This window comes from Notolabrus celidotus, chromosome 10, assembly GCF_009762535.1.
Source record: "Notolabrus celidotus isolate fNotCel1 chromosome 10, fNotCel1.pri, whole genome shotgun sequence".
Classification (NCBI taxonomy): domain Eukaryota; kingdom Metazoa; phylum Chordata; class Actinopteri; order Labriformes; family Labridae; genus Notolabrus; species Notolabrus celidotus.
In genome coordinates, this window is record NC_048281.1 from 35,410,288 (window position 1) to 35,425,627 (window position 15,340).

The window sequence follows — 15,340 nt, forward strand, 5'->3', positions numbered from 1 at the left end:
TGTCATAGGCTGCACATTTTGCATGTTTACTCCTAGTTCTCACGTTCAGTGAAGAGAAGATTGTCTGCATTCTTAAACCTGGTGTTTATTTTTACACGTTCTGGAGTCTAAGAAAGAACATGTCTCATTTTGGGCGACTGACCGTGCAAACCTTTAAGAACCTACGTCACAGCCCCGTCCCACGTCAAATAACCACGTTTGATTAGGAGGATAGGTACAACAATGGCAGACCTGCTGAGCTGTGTTCATGCTGCTGACTCTACTGAGTTCATTAATGCTTTCTACTTCTTCTTCGTCAGTGAAGCCGGCTTTAAAGTCTGCAATGCAATCATTTTTCAGGACAAAAGCACGCCAAAAAAATATGTTTTTTTGTCTCTGGCATCCTGACATATTTATCATATATGACTGACATCATTGCAGACAGGATTCCTGCAGAGATGGATCTTATTTGTTGAAGTTTTTAAACTAAAAACAGCTGTTATATGTATCACATTGTAAGAGCTGCTAGACTCCTTTTGATAAAACAGCAATTTATTATCTCAGATTTCAGGAGATGCCGGGTGTTCATCAAGTAAACAAACAAAGTAGATCAACAACTCCTGTGTGCCGTGAGGTGAAGTCTCTGATTCTGTCTGTGGAGTTTGGTGGCGTTGTAGAGAGCGATGTAATCAATCATCAATCAATCAGACTTTATTTATAAAGCTCTTTTCATATAATGACATTTTAACACAAAGTGATGTCCATAAAAACAACTTCAAAAAGAAGAAAAAGATGAATATAAAAATAAAAAGACCCCCATCCTAATCCCAGACCCAGCCCGACCCCAAACCTACCTCACAGTCCTAAGGTTAAGAACACAATATATGCAACAATAATAATAATAACAATAAAAATTAAATAAATAAATAAATACAAATAAAAAAGGAGTTTCTGAACGGACTCAGGAAACGCTCTCATGATATCTTAACGAGGAAAAACTGGAGGTAAAATAAGATGTTAAAACTCAACACAGGAAGTTGAAATCACCAAAATAAAATACATTTCTAAGATAATAAAAGACTAAAATATTAAAGCATTAAAATAAAATAAGATGGTATACTTAAAATAAAATAAATGAATACTGTTGAATTAAATTAAATTAAAAAGTGACTAAAATTTGAACTATATAATAAATAAAGACATAAATAAATAAATAGATAAATAAATAAATAAATAAATAATTAAATACATAAATAAAGACATAAATAAAGAAATAAAGTAAGGTGAAATAAAACTGTTATAAGAATAAAACTCAGATTAAAGTGAGACTAAAAAGGTCGGTCTTGATTTTGCTTTTAAACTGTTGATGCTCTGGGCAGCCCTCAGATCTTCAGGTGTTCCTCAGGCCTGAGGGCCGTGATGATAAAAAGCTGCCTCACTGTGAGTCTTTGTTCTAACTTTTCGTCCCATTCAAAGTCCACTACCTGAAGACCTGAGGGCTCTCACTGACTCATATGGTAAATCTGATAAATAAGAAGGAGGAAGACCATTAAGAGATTTCAAAACAATAAAATAATCTGAAAGATCCTGGAAGCCAGTGCAGAGACTTTAGAATTGGTGTGATTAGGCTGGTTACAAAGGCGTCTTACTCTTGAAGAAGAAGGTCTTTATCTGTAGGGATCCTTTCTGCAATGTTGGTGGAAACCTAGAATTACAATCTGAATCTTTATGTTACAAGAAGAAGAACTTTTCTGGATGTTTTTGGATCGAATACATCTGCAGCTTGGGATGATCCTGCAGCTGCTCAGTGTCTGCTGCAACAATCTACAGGATGCTTTATAACGTTTACACTAATCAGTCACTTAGACCCCAACAAAACCTAGACATGCTGAAATCCTCTTTCAAATCCAGTCAGAGTAATCTTGTGTTGTGTTTTGACCTCTCCTTTCACAGACGGCACAGTTCAACGTGGAGCATTTCTCAGGGATGCACAACTGGTACGCCTGCTCCCATGCACGGCCCACCTTCTGCAACGTCTGTAAAGACAGCCTGTCGGGCGTCACGTCTCACGGCCTCTCCTGTGAAGGTAAGGTGACACATGAAGACACACGCACACGCTTACTGATGCACACCTGAAGGCCTGTTTGCTCTTTATATGTAAAAAAAATCACACATACATTTGGAGTTTGTAGTCTCAGGTTGGAGATGTATGGCTGTTTGGTAAAAGCTCCACTGAAGGGAGGAAACTCTTTGTTGGATGTCTGTCCGAGTGGAGCAGCTTGGACGTACCAGAGCCAGCTTGGGTCTTTGCAGAGCTCCAGGTCACGGAGTCGGTTGCCTGTCAAACTGTCAGCTTGAGGTATCAGGAGTGAAAAGATCTTGTGGTGAGCTGCCATTAGTGCGGCACAGACTCCTGGATGTATGTCTGCCCGGATCCCTCTGCTCTTTGTCACGCTGCGAGTTAGGTAAGCGTTGACTCAGGCTTTGTGATTTTGTTTTTAGCTCTCCTACGTCTCTTCGGCTATAACGGGGGCAGAAACTGTTAATGGATGCTGTGAATGACGCCACGTCTCCTCACCTCGTCTGTGAAAGACCTGTGAAGAGGGGGTGTGAAGAGAGGAGAGAGCTTTGACATCAGAGGTTGATTTTTCTGTAGCCGGTGTGAAGTGTCGGTGACAGGCAGCAGACCTTAATGAGCACCATCTGCATATCCTCGCAATCTAATTCTGCTAATGCTCCCCTGTGCGTATGTGTCGCTCCATGTGTGTGTGTGCATATATATGTGTGTGTGTGTGTGCATACATGAGAGCCTCTTCACTCCGGGCTCGTTATCTTCCTCAATGAGGTCCTCTCTTATTCAGAGCAGGAGGAGAGAATGAGACGGAGAGGGATGGAGAAGAGAAGACATGCAGTCGTTACAGAAACATCAGATTTAACCTCTCCTGACGCTTCGGACAACAAAAGGAAGAAGAAATGATTTAGAATATTAAATCTGAGGACGAGAAAAAGTAGTTTGCATCTAAGAATCAAGAAGCAAAGTCAAAATATCTCCTGACTCAAGTTTTTTATGTCAGTAATGATTAAGTTTGACTTTGCATTCATCAAAATCTGAGCTATTCATGTCATTCCACTTTGATCACTAATCCTGACATCTCACATTCATTCTGAACTATTTGTCTTTAGAAATAAAATGCATAAAACCCAGAAGCACCCTCTTGACACCTGCTTCTAATCCTGATAGTGTGACTTCTTTCTTGACATTTTAACTTGACTTCTTACATTAAAGGTGACATATCAGGCTTTTTTCATCAACATATATTGGTCTAAGAGGTCCCCAAAACATGTCTTTAAAGTTTATGCTTTTCCTTCTTGAGGAAGCTGAGTGGTTTAATGTCGATGGATCACTTTTAAAAATATCTAAATCCTCTCTGTTGAGTCTGTTTTAACTTTTGTGTTAGCTGTCGGCTTCTTAAACAAGCTGTGGGGTTGTTGCCATTCCAAAAAAGGAATTTCACTATGACTGTGGGACCTTTTTTCTCATATCTCCCTGCAGAAAAATGATGTGATCCACGGGAATTATGTATTTAAGTCATAGCCCAAGCTGCAACCTCCAGTCTTAAAGCTAGGGTTGGTAGCCACATAAAACTAGCATGAATTTGAATGTAGCATTTCCTCAGGACTCCGTCTAACCCCTCCCCCCAGAGCTCCTCCAAAACGACGCCCAGGCTCACATACACAAGCGCCGCTGATTCACGACCATATGATGGTGACTGATTCCAAACCGGTCCTCAGCACATGGTTTGTGTTTTGCACTACGTTTTGCTGTCCTCCACAGACCTTCTAGTCCCATGTACAGACCCGGTGCTTGGCTTGTGGCTTGTAGCATGTATATATGATGGATGTGTTGTTGATGTTAAATGTTGTATAGTAAGCTATAAATGAATTGCCCTTCTTGGGATCAATAAAGTTGTCTGAATCTGAACCTGATCTGAGAAGTGCTCAAACCTGCAGTTCATTGAGTGTCCACTAGAGGCTGGCTGCAGAAGAGACGATCTTTACAGCAGAGATAAACATGTTTACAGTCTGGTTCAAAAAACAGTTTAGGTCTGAAGAGCTCATTTCTCATTATCTCGTTATTTTAAAGATATTAAACTTGTGAGTTTTGCCCAAATAAGGGCGTGACTGACTTGATTGACAGGCGGGAACACTGTAGCTGTTAGCGAGGAGGCTAAAGGCCCGCCTCTTTACCTCACATTAGCTCCACAGAAGTTAGGTTGAGTTCAGCATTTCCAATATGGCACCTGCCACCGATCAGCTTCAAAACAGGACTTCAGGAACAGATGAAGGGATACTAAGTCCATTTATTATACAATCTATGTTTTGATGGTCTAGCTCCTGTCCCAGTTCTCCATCCAGTTTCTCAAACACAGCCTCACTTCAAAAACTTTGACCTCACGCTGCAGAAATAAAAACCTCCTCCTCTGATTGTCTGATTCTTGAGATCTCAGCCGCTCCCTAAAAACACGACATCAAAGTATCTACCGGACACGAGGAGCTCCACATCTATCTGTTGTCTCTCCTGTTAATCTATATCTCTGAGATTGAGCCGTTGGATCTATACTGGAGGCAGAAGTTGGCCTGATGAGAGGCGGCGAGGAGAGAGCTGCAGAGTGTCTCTATTAAACGTCGAGCTCAGACAGACAAACAGTTTCACTTCAATCAACACGGCTTAAATTTCCTTCGATTTCCTGCACAGGCCGGGCAGAGGATTGATTTGTGCTACCCTGCTACAAACACACACACACACACACACACACACACACACACACACACACACTTCTGCAGACAGTGTTTGGCTCTGGTCTGGCTCGTGATGCCCCGGTGGTATCATGTCCTCTGGATCCTCTTAATGCTCTGCTAATGCTCTCTAATAGCATTTAGCGGGAGACGAGATTGAAGCATCAATTGTTGCTCCCGGATATGACTTTGACTTAGTATGTTCGGCTTAATGACGAGAACAAGCGTGTGTGAGTGTGTGTGAGTGTGTGTGAGTGTGTGTGAGTGTGTGTGTGTGTTTGGTGGGGTTTCTGGAAGCTCTCTGGAGTTCAGACATTATTCATGAGTCAGCTAAGTGGCTCATCTCTCACGGTGGGAAAGGCGAGAACAATCTCCGCCTGCGTGTTCGTCTTCAGGAGAAACAGTCATGCCATATTTACGTTCAGAGCAGCAGCCCTGCTTTAAGAACGGATGTGTGAACGTGTAGGAGCTCCACCCGGCCTCACGCCTTCTCATGCATGCTGAGTGCAGCGTGACAGATGTTCTGAGGAGGGATGTGAAGTCTTCGCTTATCCTCGTGCATCACAACCTGAGCGTCTGTCACCTGTGTTGTGCTTTTAATCGACTGCATGCGGTGCAACAGCTTCACTCTCATGGTAGAGAGAAGAGAAGTGGTCAGGTGTTCCTCAGAGCTTTAGTCGTATCATGCACATTCAGAAGTTCAGAGAGTCAGAGCTGACAGACGGGGCAGAGATCACCTGCAGCAGGTAAACACAGGATTACACAGGAGTCGAACAAACACCAAGGTTAATCTGCAGCAGGAGATTATTTCAGGCTGGATGTTAGCGTCACGTTTGCAAAAATGGACAACAGGGCGAAGAGGTTTGAATGCTGCAGATGTTTGATGAGAGGAGGGAGTGCAGGAGCAGACGGGGAGGACGCTGAATCCCTGAGATGATGAAATACTTTCTGTTGCTTCTTTTAAAATGATTTTTAAGCATTCATGTATTAAGATGTTCAACTCATAAATTCATGCATATGGTTCTTCTGGTAATTTGGGATGAGTCTGTACAGTGTTTGGGAAGTGCAATGCACATTTACAAAGGATGAAACACTTTTAAAGAGACAGAACTCAAATTTACAAACAGCAGATTCTACTGGAAAAGAAATAAACCAAATACAGGAAGTGAATGAGTGAGCGGTTAGACTCTCCTGCCAATCACAGGTCATTCTGATCAATCAATCAATCTTTATTTGTATAGCGCCAAATCACAACAAATGTAATCTCAAGATGCTTTTACAAACAGAGCAGGTCTAGACCACTCTATGTCAGATTATGAACAGAGACCCAACACCAAGACAGGATCAGACTCAGTCTGACCCCACCTTAATCCACCATGAGCATTGCACATCACAGTATTTAGCTAGTTACAGTGGTGAGGACAAACTTCCTTTAACAGGCAGAAACCTCCAGCAGGACCAGACTCATGTTAGACACACATCTGCTGAGACCGTGTTGGAGAGAGGGATAGAGGGAGATGAAGAGAGAGAGGTGATAGTGATGAGACGAGTAGTAGAAGCTGTTGCTGCTGGAGTCCAGAACGTCCGCAGCAGGAGGACGTCTACGGCAGCTCAGAGGAACCTACGAGACAAGGGAGCTCAGGGACTCCAGAAAGGTCTATGGTTAGTAACTTTAATGGGACAGGAAGAGTTAAAGTAAGTGATGAGGGGGTGAGCTAGGATCCCAGTGTGTCAGTGCGCCAGTTCCCCCGGCAGTCTAGGCCTATAGCAGCATAACAGAATCTGGTCCAAGCCTGATCCAGCTCTAATTATAAGCTTTATCAAAAAGGAAAGTTGAGTCCTTTCAAAATAAAAAACAAACAACATTTTAAAAAGTAACAATAATTCTGGATATTTGTGATTCAGGAGTGATCGAATTCTGTATTTTCAAAATAAAAGATGCCAGGGAATTAATAAAACTTGACATTGACAGTCCGGTTTCCACTGATAAGGGAATACTTCAAAATGTGTTCCTGAGAGTAACGGGCTCTCCTGCCTTATTTTTATTCTTAATTTTGATGCTTTAACTTATTTTAATTACACATATTTTATTTTATTTTTTGGTGTGCATTGGTCTCTATTTTATTTTATGTTGTTCTTATTTTTAATTTGTATTCTTATTATTTTTATTCTTATTATTATTATCTTCCCCTATTATGTCTTGCCATTGTTTCATTTCTGCTTCTTTCTTGTTTTTCAATCACTGTAAAGCTCTTTGGGTTGCATTTGATTTTTATGAAAGGTGCTCTAAAATATAGATTTGTCTCCAGCTTTGCAAAAGTGTTTCATCCTTTGGGAATTTGCACTTCCCAGCCACCGCAAGCTTTTCTTTCAGGATCATCTATCGTGCATTTTCATGCAAAATCTGTGCATTGATTCCTTTTTGAATAGTAAAGGTCTCAGTTGCAAAATATCTGCAATACATTTTAATAAATGTTTCAAAGAAAAGCATGCAGAGGTTTCTTTTCCCTGATTAGCTGCTCCATATTCTGTTTTCACACACCTTGAAACCTAAACCTTCTAATCAGAGTAATCCTTTTATTAGTGTAATGAGATTGAAGCTGCACACTTCTTCTTGTGCCAAATGAAATTCATAGCTCACAGAGACCCAGAAACTGAGCTCAGAGTCCCTCCAGCATCGTGCGCGTCAGCCTGCAGGTCCTGGATGTTGTAAACTAGTAAAACCAAACAGTGTTCACCGTGTGGTCTGCTTCATCCTCATCTTCCTGATCTGCTAATCCCTCAGGATCTGGGATGAGTCCACTTACTGCATGTGGATTAAAGAGCAGCAGGTTTCACTTTCACCACCGAGCAAAGAGCCTAACACCAGAGCTGCTTCTACTGTAAGCTGTGTGTGAGTCTCTGTCAGCTCCAGAGGCTGCACAGATGTGTCTTCTCTCAGTAATCCAGAGGATGGAGCGGGGCGGTCTTTAACACGGAGCTGGATCCACCCGGTCCACCTGTGTGCCTCGGGGTTCAGGCGGCTCTCTCTTAAGCCTGGTTTTGGAGCTGCTGTTGCTTGTTAGAGATAAATGGATTGAGATCTGTGATGTGGAGCTAAGTCCTCACGCTTTGCTTCAGTCTGTCGGAGCAGAGCCGGCTTAGGGAGGGGAGTAATTACGCCCACTGACATCTCATTAGGGTTTGATTTATGAGGGGCAGGACGTGTCTGTTTCTGAGTCGTGCATCAGTGTCCTCTCGGTGTTTTCACACTCTTTCTGGAGAGAAAATTTGAGGATGAAGTATTTAAGATATAATTAGCCTGGACGCTTTTAAAACTACCTCTGAAAATACCTGGACATTCAATAAAAGCCTTTTAGACTTTTACATTTACAGTGGGGAAAAGAAGTATTTGATACACCGCCGATTTTGCAAGTTTTCCTACTTACAAGGAAGGAGAGGTCTGTCATTCTTATTGTAGTTCTTCTGTAGTTCTTGACCAGGTTTGCACACCCTGCAGCAGGGATTCTAGCCCACTCCTCCATACAGATCTTCTCCAGATCTTTCAGGTTTCGGGGCTGTCACTGGGCTTTGAGCAGGGGGACCTTGTGCCCGCTGCAGGATTTTAATCCATGACGGCGTAGTGTGTTACTACAGGTAACCTTTGAGACTGTGGTCCCAGCTCTCTTCAGGTCATTAACCAGGTCCTTCCGTGTAGATATGGGCTGATCCCTCACCTTTCTCATGATCACTGATACTCCACGAGGTGAGATCTTGCATGGAGCCCCTTGTAAGTTTTCCTACTTACAAGGAAGGAGAGGTCTGTCATTTTTATTGTAGTTCTACTGTGGTTCTTGCAGGTTTGCACACCCTGCAGCAGGGATTTTGACCCACTCCTCCTTACAGATCTTCTCCAGATCTTTCAGGTCGCTGGGTAACACAGAGTGCTGGCTTGAACAGGGGAACCTTGCGCATGCTGCAGGATTTTAATCCATGACGGCGTAGTGTGTTACTAAAGGTAACCTTTGAGACTGTGGTCCCAGCTCTCTTCAGGTCATTGACCAGGTCCTCCCGTGTAGTTCTGGGCTGATCCCTCACCTTTCTCATGATCACTGATACTCCATCTTGCACTGAGCCCCAGACCGAGAGAGATCGACAGTCATCTTGAGTTTCTTCCACTTTCTAATAATTGAGCAGACAGTTGTTGTCTTCTCACCGAGCTGCTTGCTTATTGTCCTGTAGACCATCCCAGCCTTGTGCAGGTCTACAATGTTGTCCCTGGTGTCCTTAGACCGCTCTTTGGTCTTGCTCATGGTGGAGAGGTTGGAGTCTGAGTGATTGAGTGTGTGTCAGGTGTCTTTTATACAGGTAATGAGTTCAAACAGGTGACATTAAACAGCTAATGAGGGGAGACTAGGAGGGCTTCTTAAAGGCACACTAACAGGTCTGTGAGAGGCAGACTTCTTGCTGGTTGGTCGGTGATCAAATATTTATTTTCCCCCCTGTATCACTTTCATTCAAGTTGAAACAGAGATCTAAAGATTGAAGTCTGATGTGTTCTTTGTGTGTGTTTCAGTGTGCAAATTCAAAGCGCACAAACGCTGTGCAGTCAGAGCCACCAACAACTGTAAGTGGACGACCCTGGCCTCCATCGGGAAGGACATCATCGAGGACGAGGACGGGGTGAGTTTGTCTCACACACACACACACACACACACACACACACACACACACACACGTCACTGAGGACTGTTGATGCCTCACTAACACACCTCGCAGACGGCTGCACGTCACAGTCAGCACTAACCTGTGGCCCATTGAAGGTTGATGCATTAGATTAGCTTCATGTGTAAAAACAGCCAAATGTGATTTCCCCCTAATGCACTCCCTCATGACTTTTATTCCAGAGCTTTCCCCCGAACATTCCTGTGTGTTTGCTCACATCTCAGACCGCTGATCGTAAAGCATTAGACTCTAAAGAGCTAAAGTGCCACAGCTTCATGAGGAAGTTTGAACTTTAGCTGTGATGGTTTAAGTTCTGTTTCCTCCCACCATGAGAAACGAAGATCCTGGGGGGACACTCAAATACTGACTTTGCAGGCGGATGAGAGGGGCTTCAGAGATACATGCATTTTAATTTTTCTAATCAATGCAAACCAAGAAGATCAATCTCCTTCAACCAGGATGCATCACAGTTTGAAACAAGGAGATCCAAAACAAGCAGAAGCAGAGAAAAGTTCACGTTGATTCAGAGAAGAAACGATAGATCAAGACAAACTTGCTCTGTCATCTTATGTGTGTGTTTCTGTGTGTGTGTGATCCTTCAGATTGCCATGCCTCACCAGTGGTTGGAAGGAAACCTGCCCGTCAGTGCCAAGTGTGCCGTGTGTGATAAGACGTGTGGGAGCGTACTGAGGCTGCAGGACTGGCGTTGCCTCTGGTGCAAAGCCATGGTAAGATATCTGTCTCATGTGCATCCACGTCAGACGTTTCTTCTTCTCCTCTCTTAATTCTTGTTCTGCAAGTTGCACTCATGTTCTCCTCTGAATTAGAGAAAAACATCCACACCGGTGACGCCATCAGCTTGTTGCACGCTTGTTCTTCCTCTCTGTATGTGACGTCAGATTGCATCCTGCGGTTTCATCAGTAAAAACTGCAGAATTGGAATAAAAAAGGATGAAAAACTCCCTTTATCAAGCAATCCAGAAATATAATCTCTACCTTCTTATTTTGATCTTATTTTACTTATCTTTGTTTAATCTGGATCTTTTTAGGGAGCCTTTTTAACATCTTGCAAGGGACTACAGATGTAAACTAGCCTTTTGGCTAACTCTGGCACTTTTACAGAAGTGTTAATTGATATGCATGGTCCTTTTAAATAATAGATAAATAAATATAATCTATCTTTTGTGCATAATTAAGAATCATGCCCCGAAAACTGGAGCACTAATCTGACATGTATGCGTGTCTTGTTGTTGCTGCAGGTGCACACAGCCTGTATGGACCTCTACCCTCGAAAGTGTCCCCTCGGTCAGTGCAAAGTCTCCATCATCCCACCCACCGCGCTCAATAGCATCGACTCAGATGGTAGGTAACACACACACACACACACACACACACATTTACATCCATCCATCCATCTTCCTCCACGTGGGCAGCAGTCTCAGCAGGGAAGCCCAGACACTCCTCTTCCGGGTCACTTCCACCAGCTCTTCTGGGAGGATACTGAGGCACTCCCAGGCCAGCTGAGAGATAGAATCTCATGTCCTGGGTCTTCCCTGTGGCCTCCTCCCAGACGGACATGCCCGAAACACTTCACCAGGGAGACGGCCGGGAAGCATCCTGACCAGACGCCCAAACCACCTCATCTGGCTCCTCGGGATGCAGTCTGAGCTCCTGACCCGCTCTGTAAGGCTGAGCCCAGACACCCTGCAGAGAAAGCTCATTTCAGCTGCTTGTATTCCAGATCTTGTTGTTTCAGTCACGACCCACAGCTCATGACCATAGGTGAGGGTTGGAACGTAGATTGACCTGGCTCAGCTCCCTCTTCACCACGACAGACCGGTACAGAGTCTGCATCACAGCAGACACTGAGACCCCAAGATACTTCAACTCCTCCACCTGGGGGCAAACACTCTCCTCCAACCCGGCAAGCCTACCTTCCTCCAACTGAGCACCATGTTCTCAGGCTTGGAGGGACACATTCACACAGACACACAGTTATGAGCAATGCAATCACTCTTTCTCACCCAGAGGTCAGAGGTCAGAGGTCGGCACCTGCAAGCGGTCGCTACATCTCAGAGATGAGTAAATGAGATTTCAACTCGTTTGTTGTGCTGATGTTCTCTCTCTGAACTTTGACCTCTCACTCGGCCGCATGCAGGAGGAGAGAGTGATGATACACTCATGCATCAGTGTCCAATCAGTCACACACACCTTCACACGACGCCCACTTCTCTCTGGAGGACGGAGTGAATCCTCTTCTTCAGGTGGTTTTCTTTGACCTCAGAGGTACCACATAACAGGATCTTAAATCACCTCTTTCCTGAGTCCAGAATCTGAGACAGTCCACATGTTTTGATTTCATAAAGGGTGTTGAGGAGAGCAGGATGTGTCTCCGCTGCACAAATAGGAATCATCTCTTTCTGCATAACGAGGAGGCTAAAAATACCACCAACAGTTTCCCATCTTTCAGAGGGGCTTCAAATAGATCAGCATCTTCAGACGGGAGTGTGAGAAGAATCGTGATTAGCTGCCGTCAAACCGGCCGTAAAAATAGACTCGCATATTTATCCTGTCACAACCCATGACAGCACATGAGCATGCAGACACCACAGAAGAAGAAGAGGAGGAGGAGGAAGAGGAGGAGGTCTGCAGATGGCTGCAGAATACCCCGAGGCTTCCTCTGGGCGCTCTGTTCGACACAATGTGTGTGTTCATACATGCATATACCTGCTGTATGCATATGTGTGTGTGTGCCTTTTTAGATGAAGACGGACACCTGAGAGTCAGACTCAGATAAGCATGTGTGATTGGATTACTTGGTCTCGCTCACACACACACACACGCAGCACACACACACACACTCCCCACTGAGTCTGAGACACGCTGACGTCGGCTAATTGGCGGACGGGTAAAGAAACGGCAAAGAAAAGAGGAGGATAAAGGAGGAAGCAGGAAAAGAGAAGGATGAACAAAGGAAGACAATGCATCCTTTTCTGGTGTTTCTGCATCTCCTCACGTTCCAGGACCCCCTCTGCCCCAGATGCATGCTGGGAAACGGGGGAGTCTGCTTGTAATTGGCTGGGAGGCGGGCGATGGCACGTGCTGGTGCGATGTGACTCTCTCCCCCTCCCCTCCTCTCTTCTCCTCGCCTCTCTCTTCCCTTCTCTTTAACCCGCTCCCTCTCTCCCTCTCTCTCTCAGCCCATCCTTTTCTGACAGGATCACAGAGCGAGAGAGAGAAAGAGAGAAAGAGAGAAAGAGAGAAAGAAGGAGAGAGAGAGGGGAAAAATCGAAGAGGGGAGACAGAGAGAATCAGGAGGAAGAGGAGAAGGAGGATGTAGGGGAGGGAGTGCCAGCAGTAGACAGCGCTGCCACACACACACACACACACACACACACACACACACACACACACACACACACACACACACACACACACACACACACACACACACACACACACACACGTTTGAAGCTCTAACATGAGCGAGGCTGGCGCACGGAACCTCTTGTTGCTTTAGATTAATGTACATACTTATGCATGTGTGTGTGTGTGTGTGTGTGTGTGTGTGTGTTTCTGCTCCACAATGAAGGCACATGATTTCTGCATGTGCCCGCCTCCCGTGTGTTTTATTGCGTTCAGACTTTGATGATGACAGAGTCGCTTCACAGCGGTTGTTGCATCGAGTGACGCTGCTCTAGTTGGAGTCGTTGTCTGCTCCCTTTTTATAGAACATTAAAGAACTCAGGTCCAGGAACCCTTCAGACTTTTGGCTGCATGTGAAACCTCAAAATATACATTAAATGCAGAAATAATGGAGGAAGAGTAAAAGAGGAGGAGTCCCATCTTCAGGACAGACGTGCAAGAGAGTGAAAAGGTAGCAGTTTGTAGATATGCATGATTGAAAAGGTGTGGAAAGGCCTTTAGCAACATTAGCACGCCACCTTAACCACATCATGTCCACCTTTGAGGTCTTAAGATCTTATCATTCCTCTGTTTTATTCCCTTACTTCTCTCCTCCATCCTCTGTCCTCTGACCGGTGAACAACACATGTCCCTCTACCATCGTGCAACGTTACTTAAAGCTCCTGCATCCTCGAGCAAATGTTCCTTCTTTAGATGTGATTCAGTGCAAAAAGGATGATCTCCATCTGAGTTACCAAACCATCAGAAGAAGTGAAACAAATGTTTAAGTACTCATGGTTTTATTAACTATCCCAGCTCATCAGCGTTCATGGAAAGTACCGCCTCCACTTTTGATGCAAAAGAACAAAAAGCAGAAACACACAAGTCTTGGTTTTATTCTCTGCAATATAAATGTTGTTTCTGGAGCTCAGATCAAAAGTTTTGTGGGGCGCTGGTAGCCTAGCGGTCTAAGAGCCCCACATACAGAGGCTATAGTCCTCGGCGCAGAGGTCACTGGTTCGATTCCTGGCCGTGACTATTTCCTGCATGTCTCCCCTCGCTCTCTACTCCCCACATCTCCTATCTCTCTTCAGCTGTCCTATCATAAAGGCAAAAAGGCCCAAAAATATAACTTTAAAAAAGTTTTCTCTTCTCTGTCGTGATTTCTCCTCAGGCTTCTGGAAGGCCACCTGTCCCCCGTCCTGTGCCAGCCCCCTCCTGGTCTTCGTGAACTCCAAAAGCGGAGACAACCAGGGCGTGAAATTCCTGCGCCGCTTCAAGCAGCTCCTCAACCCGGCTCAAGTCTTCGACCTGGTCAACGGAGGACCTCACCTCGGGTAAGGAGAACGAGACAGAAGTTAAAGCGGATCAAGAAGTCGTCATCTGAGCCAGCAGGAAGAGTAAACAAGTGTTTGTTTGTTGTCGTCAGGCTGCGTCTGTTTCAGAAGTTTGATAACTTCAGGATCCTGGTGTGTGGAGGAGACGGGAGCGTGGGCTGGGTCCTCTCTGAGATCGACAAACTCAACCTTCACAAACAGGTACAGACCACAAGTATGGGGGTCAGTAAAGAGAGCAGGACTAAAGATGGAGGACTCATAAATCCACAATCACAAACTCAGATGACTCAATGAGGGGGACACATCTTTGATTCTCCAAACATAGAAACTTCTCAGAGACATTTGCAGATCATTTAAGGCGTTTCAAACAGTGGACCCAGGGTCCAAATATTAGTTCAGGGGTAGATAATCTCCCCCCTAAAAAGCCCCTGCTAGGGGGGTAGTACTTTTCAAAGGTCCCAGGACTTTCAGGGGGCGGGGCCTGCAATGCTGAACGTGTCTGATGGTAGATTAACCTCAGTGTTTTTATTCCACCCGCCGTCCACAATAACATCACACACATCTGTGATTCTCTTGATTTCTCTTTCTTTCATTAGTTTTTATTTGTTCTATCTTTTTTGTATGTGTGTGTACTTTTCAAAAGTAGAAGCTGGGATTCTCTTTTTGGCATTTTTTTTTTTCATTTTGTTTTTGCCCAAAAAAAAAAATTTCAATTTTTTTTCTTCAAAACTTTAATTTTTCAAAAGAAAAAAAATTCAAAAAAAAATTTTCAAAAATTTTCCTTTCAATTTTTTTTTTTTAATTTTTCTTTTGTCAAAATGTTTTTTTTCAAATTTTTTTTGTCAATTTTTTCCAAAAACCATTCACAGTCATTGTCTTTTCCATCTGTGATTCTCTTGATTTCTCTTTCTTTCATTAGTTTTTATTTGTTCTATCTTTTTTGTATGTGTGTGTACTTTTCAAAAGAAGAAGCTGTGATTCTCTTGATTTAGCAGCTTGTAACAGTAGTCTTCTCTCAGCCCACCGTGAATGCGTCTCTCCTCCCGGTGTTCCGGTTTTAAAAGTGACCCTGTAAACTGGAGACCTTCAGCTGAACGTGTCAGTGTTTGTGGAGTTTA

The 15,340-nt window shown here is 44.1% G+C and overlaps 1 protein-coding gene across 5 annotated transcripts in view; it reads left to right on the forward strand.

The window, feature by feature from the left end:
- dgkh (diacylglycerol kinase, eta) overlaps positions 1 to 15,340 on the forward strand; it is an 88,354-nt gene that overhangs the window by 43,002 nt on the left and 30,012 nt on the right. For all 5 annotated transcript variants that reach the window (XM_034694618.1, XM_034694617.1, XM_034694621.1 and 2 more), the window contains 6 exons: positions 1,933 to 2,065; positions 9,332 to 9,438; positions 10,083 to 10,208; positions 10,740 to 10,842; positions 14,060 to 14,222; positions 14,315 to 14,423. In XM_034694618.1, coding sequence (XP_034550509.1) covers positions 1,933 to 2,065; positions 9,332 to 9,438; positions 10,083 to 10,208; positions 10,740 to 10,842; positions 14,060 to 14,222; positions 14,315 to 14,423 — 741 coding nt within the window. The remainder of the gene's footprint in view (positions 1 to 1,932; positions 2,066 to 9,331; positions 9,439 to 10,082; positions 10,209 to 10,739; positions 10,843 to 14,059; positions 14,223 to 14,314; positions 14,424 to 15,340) is intronic.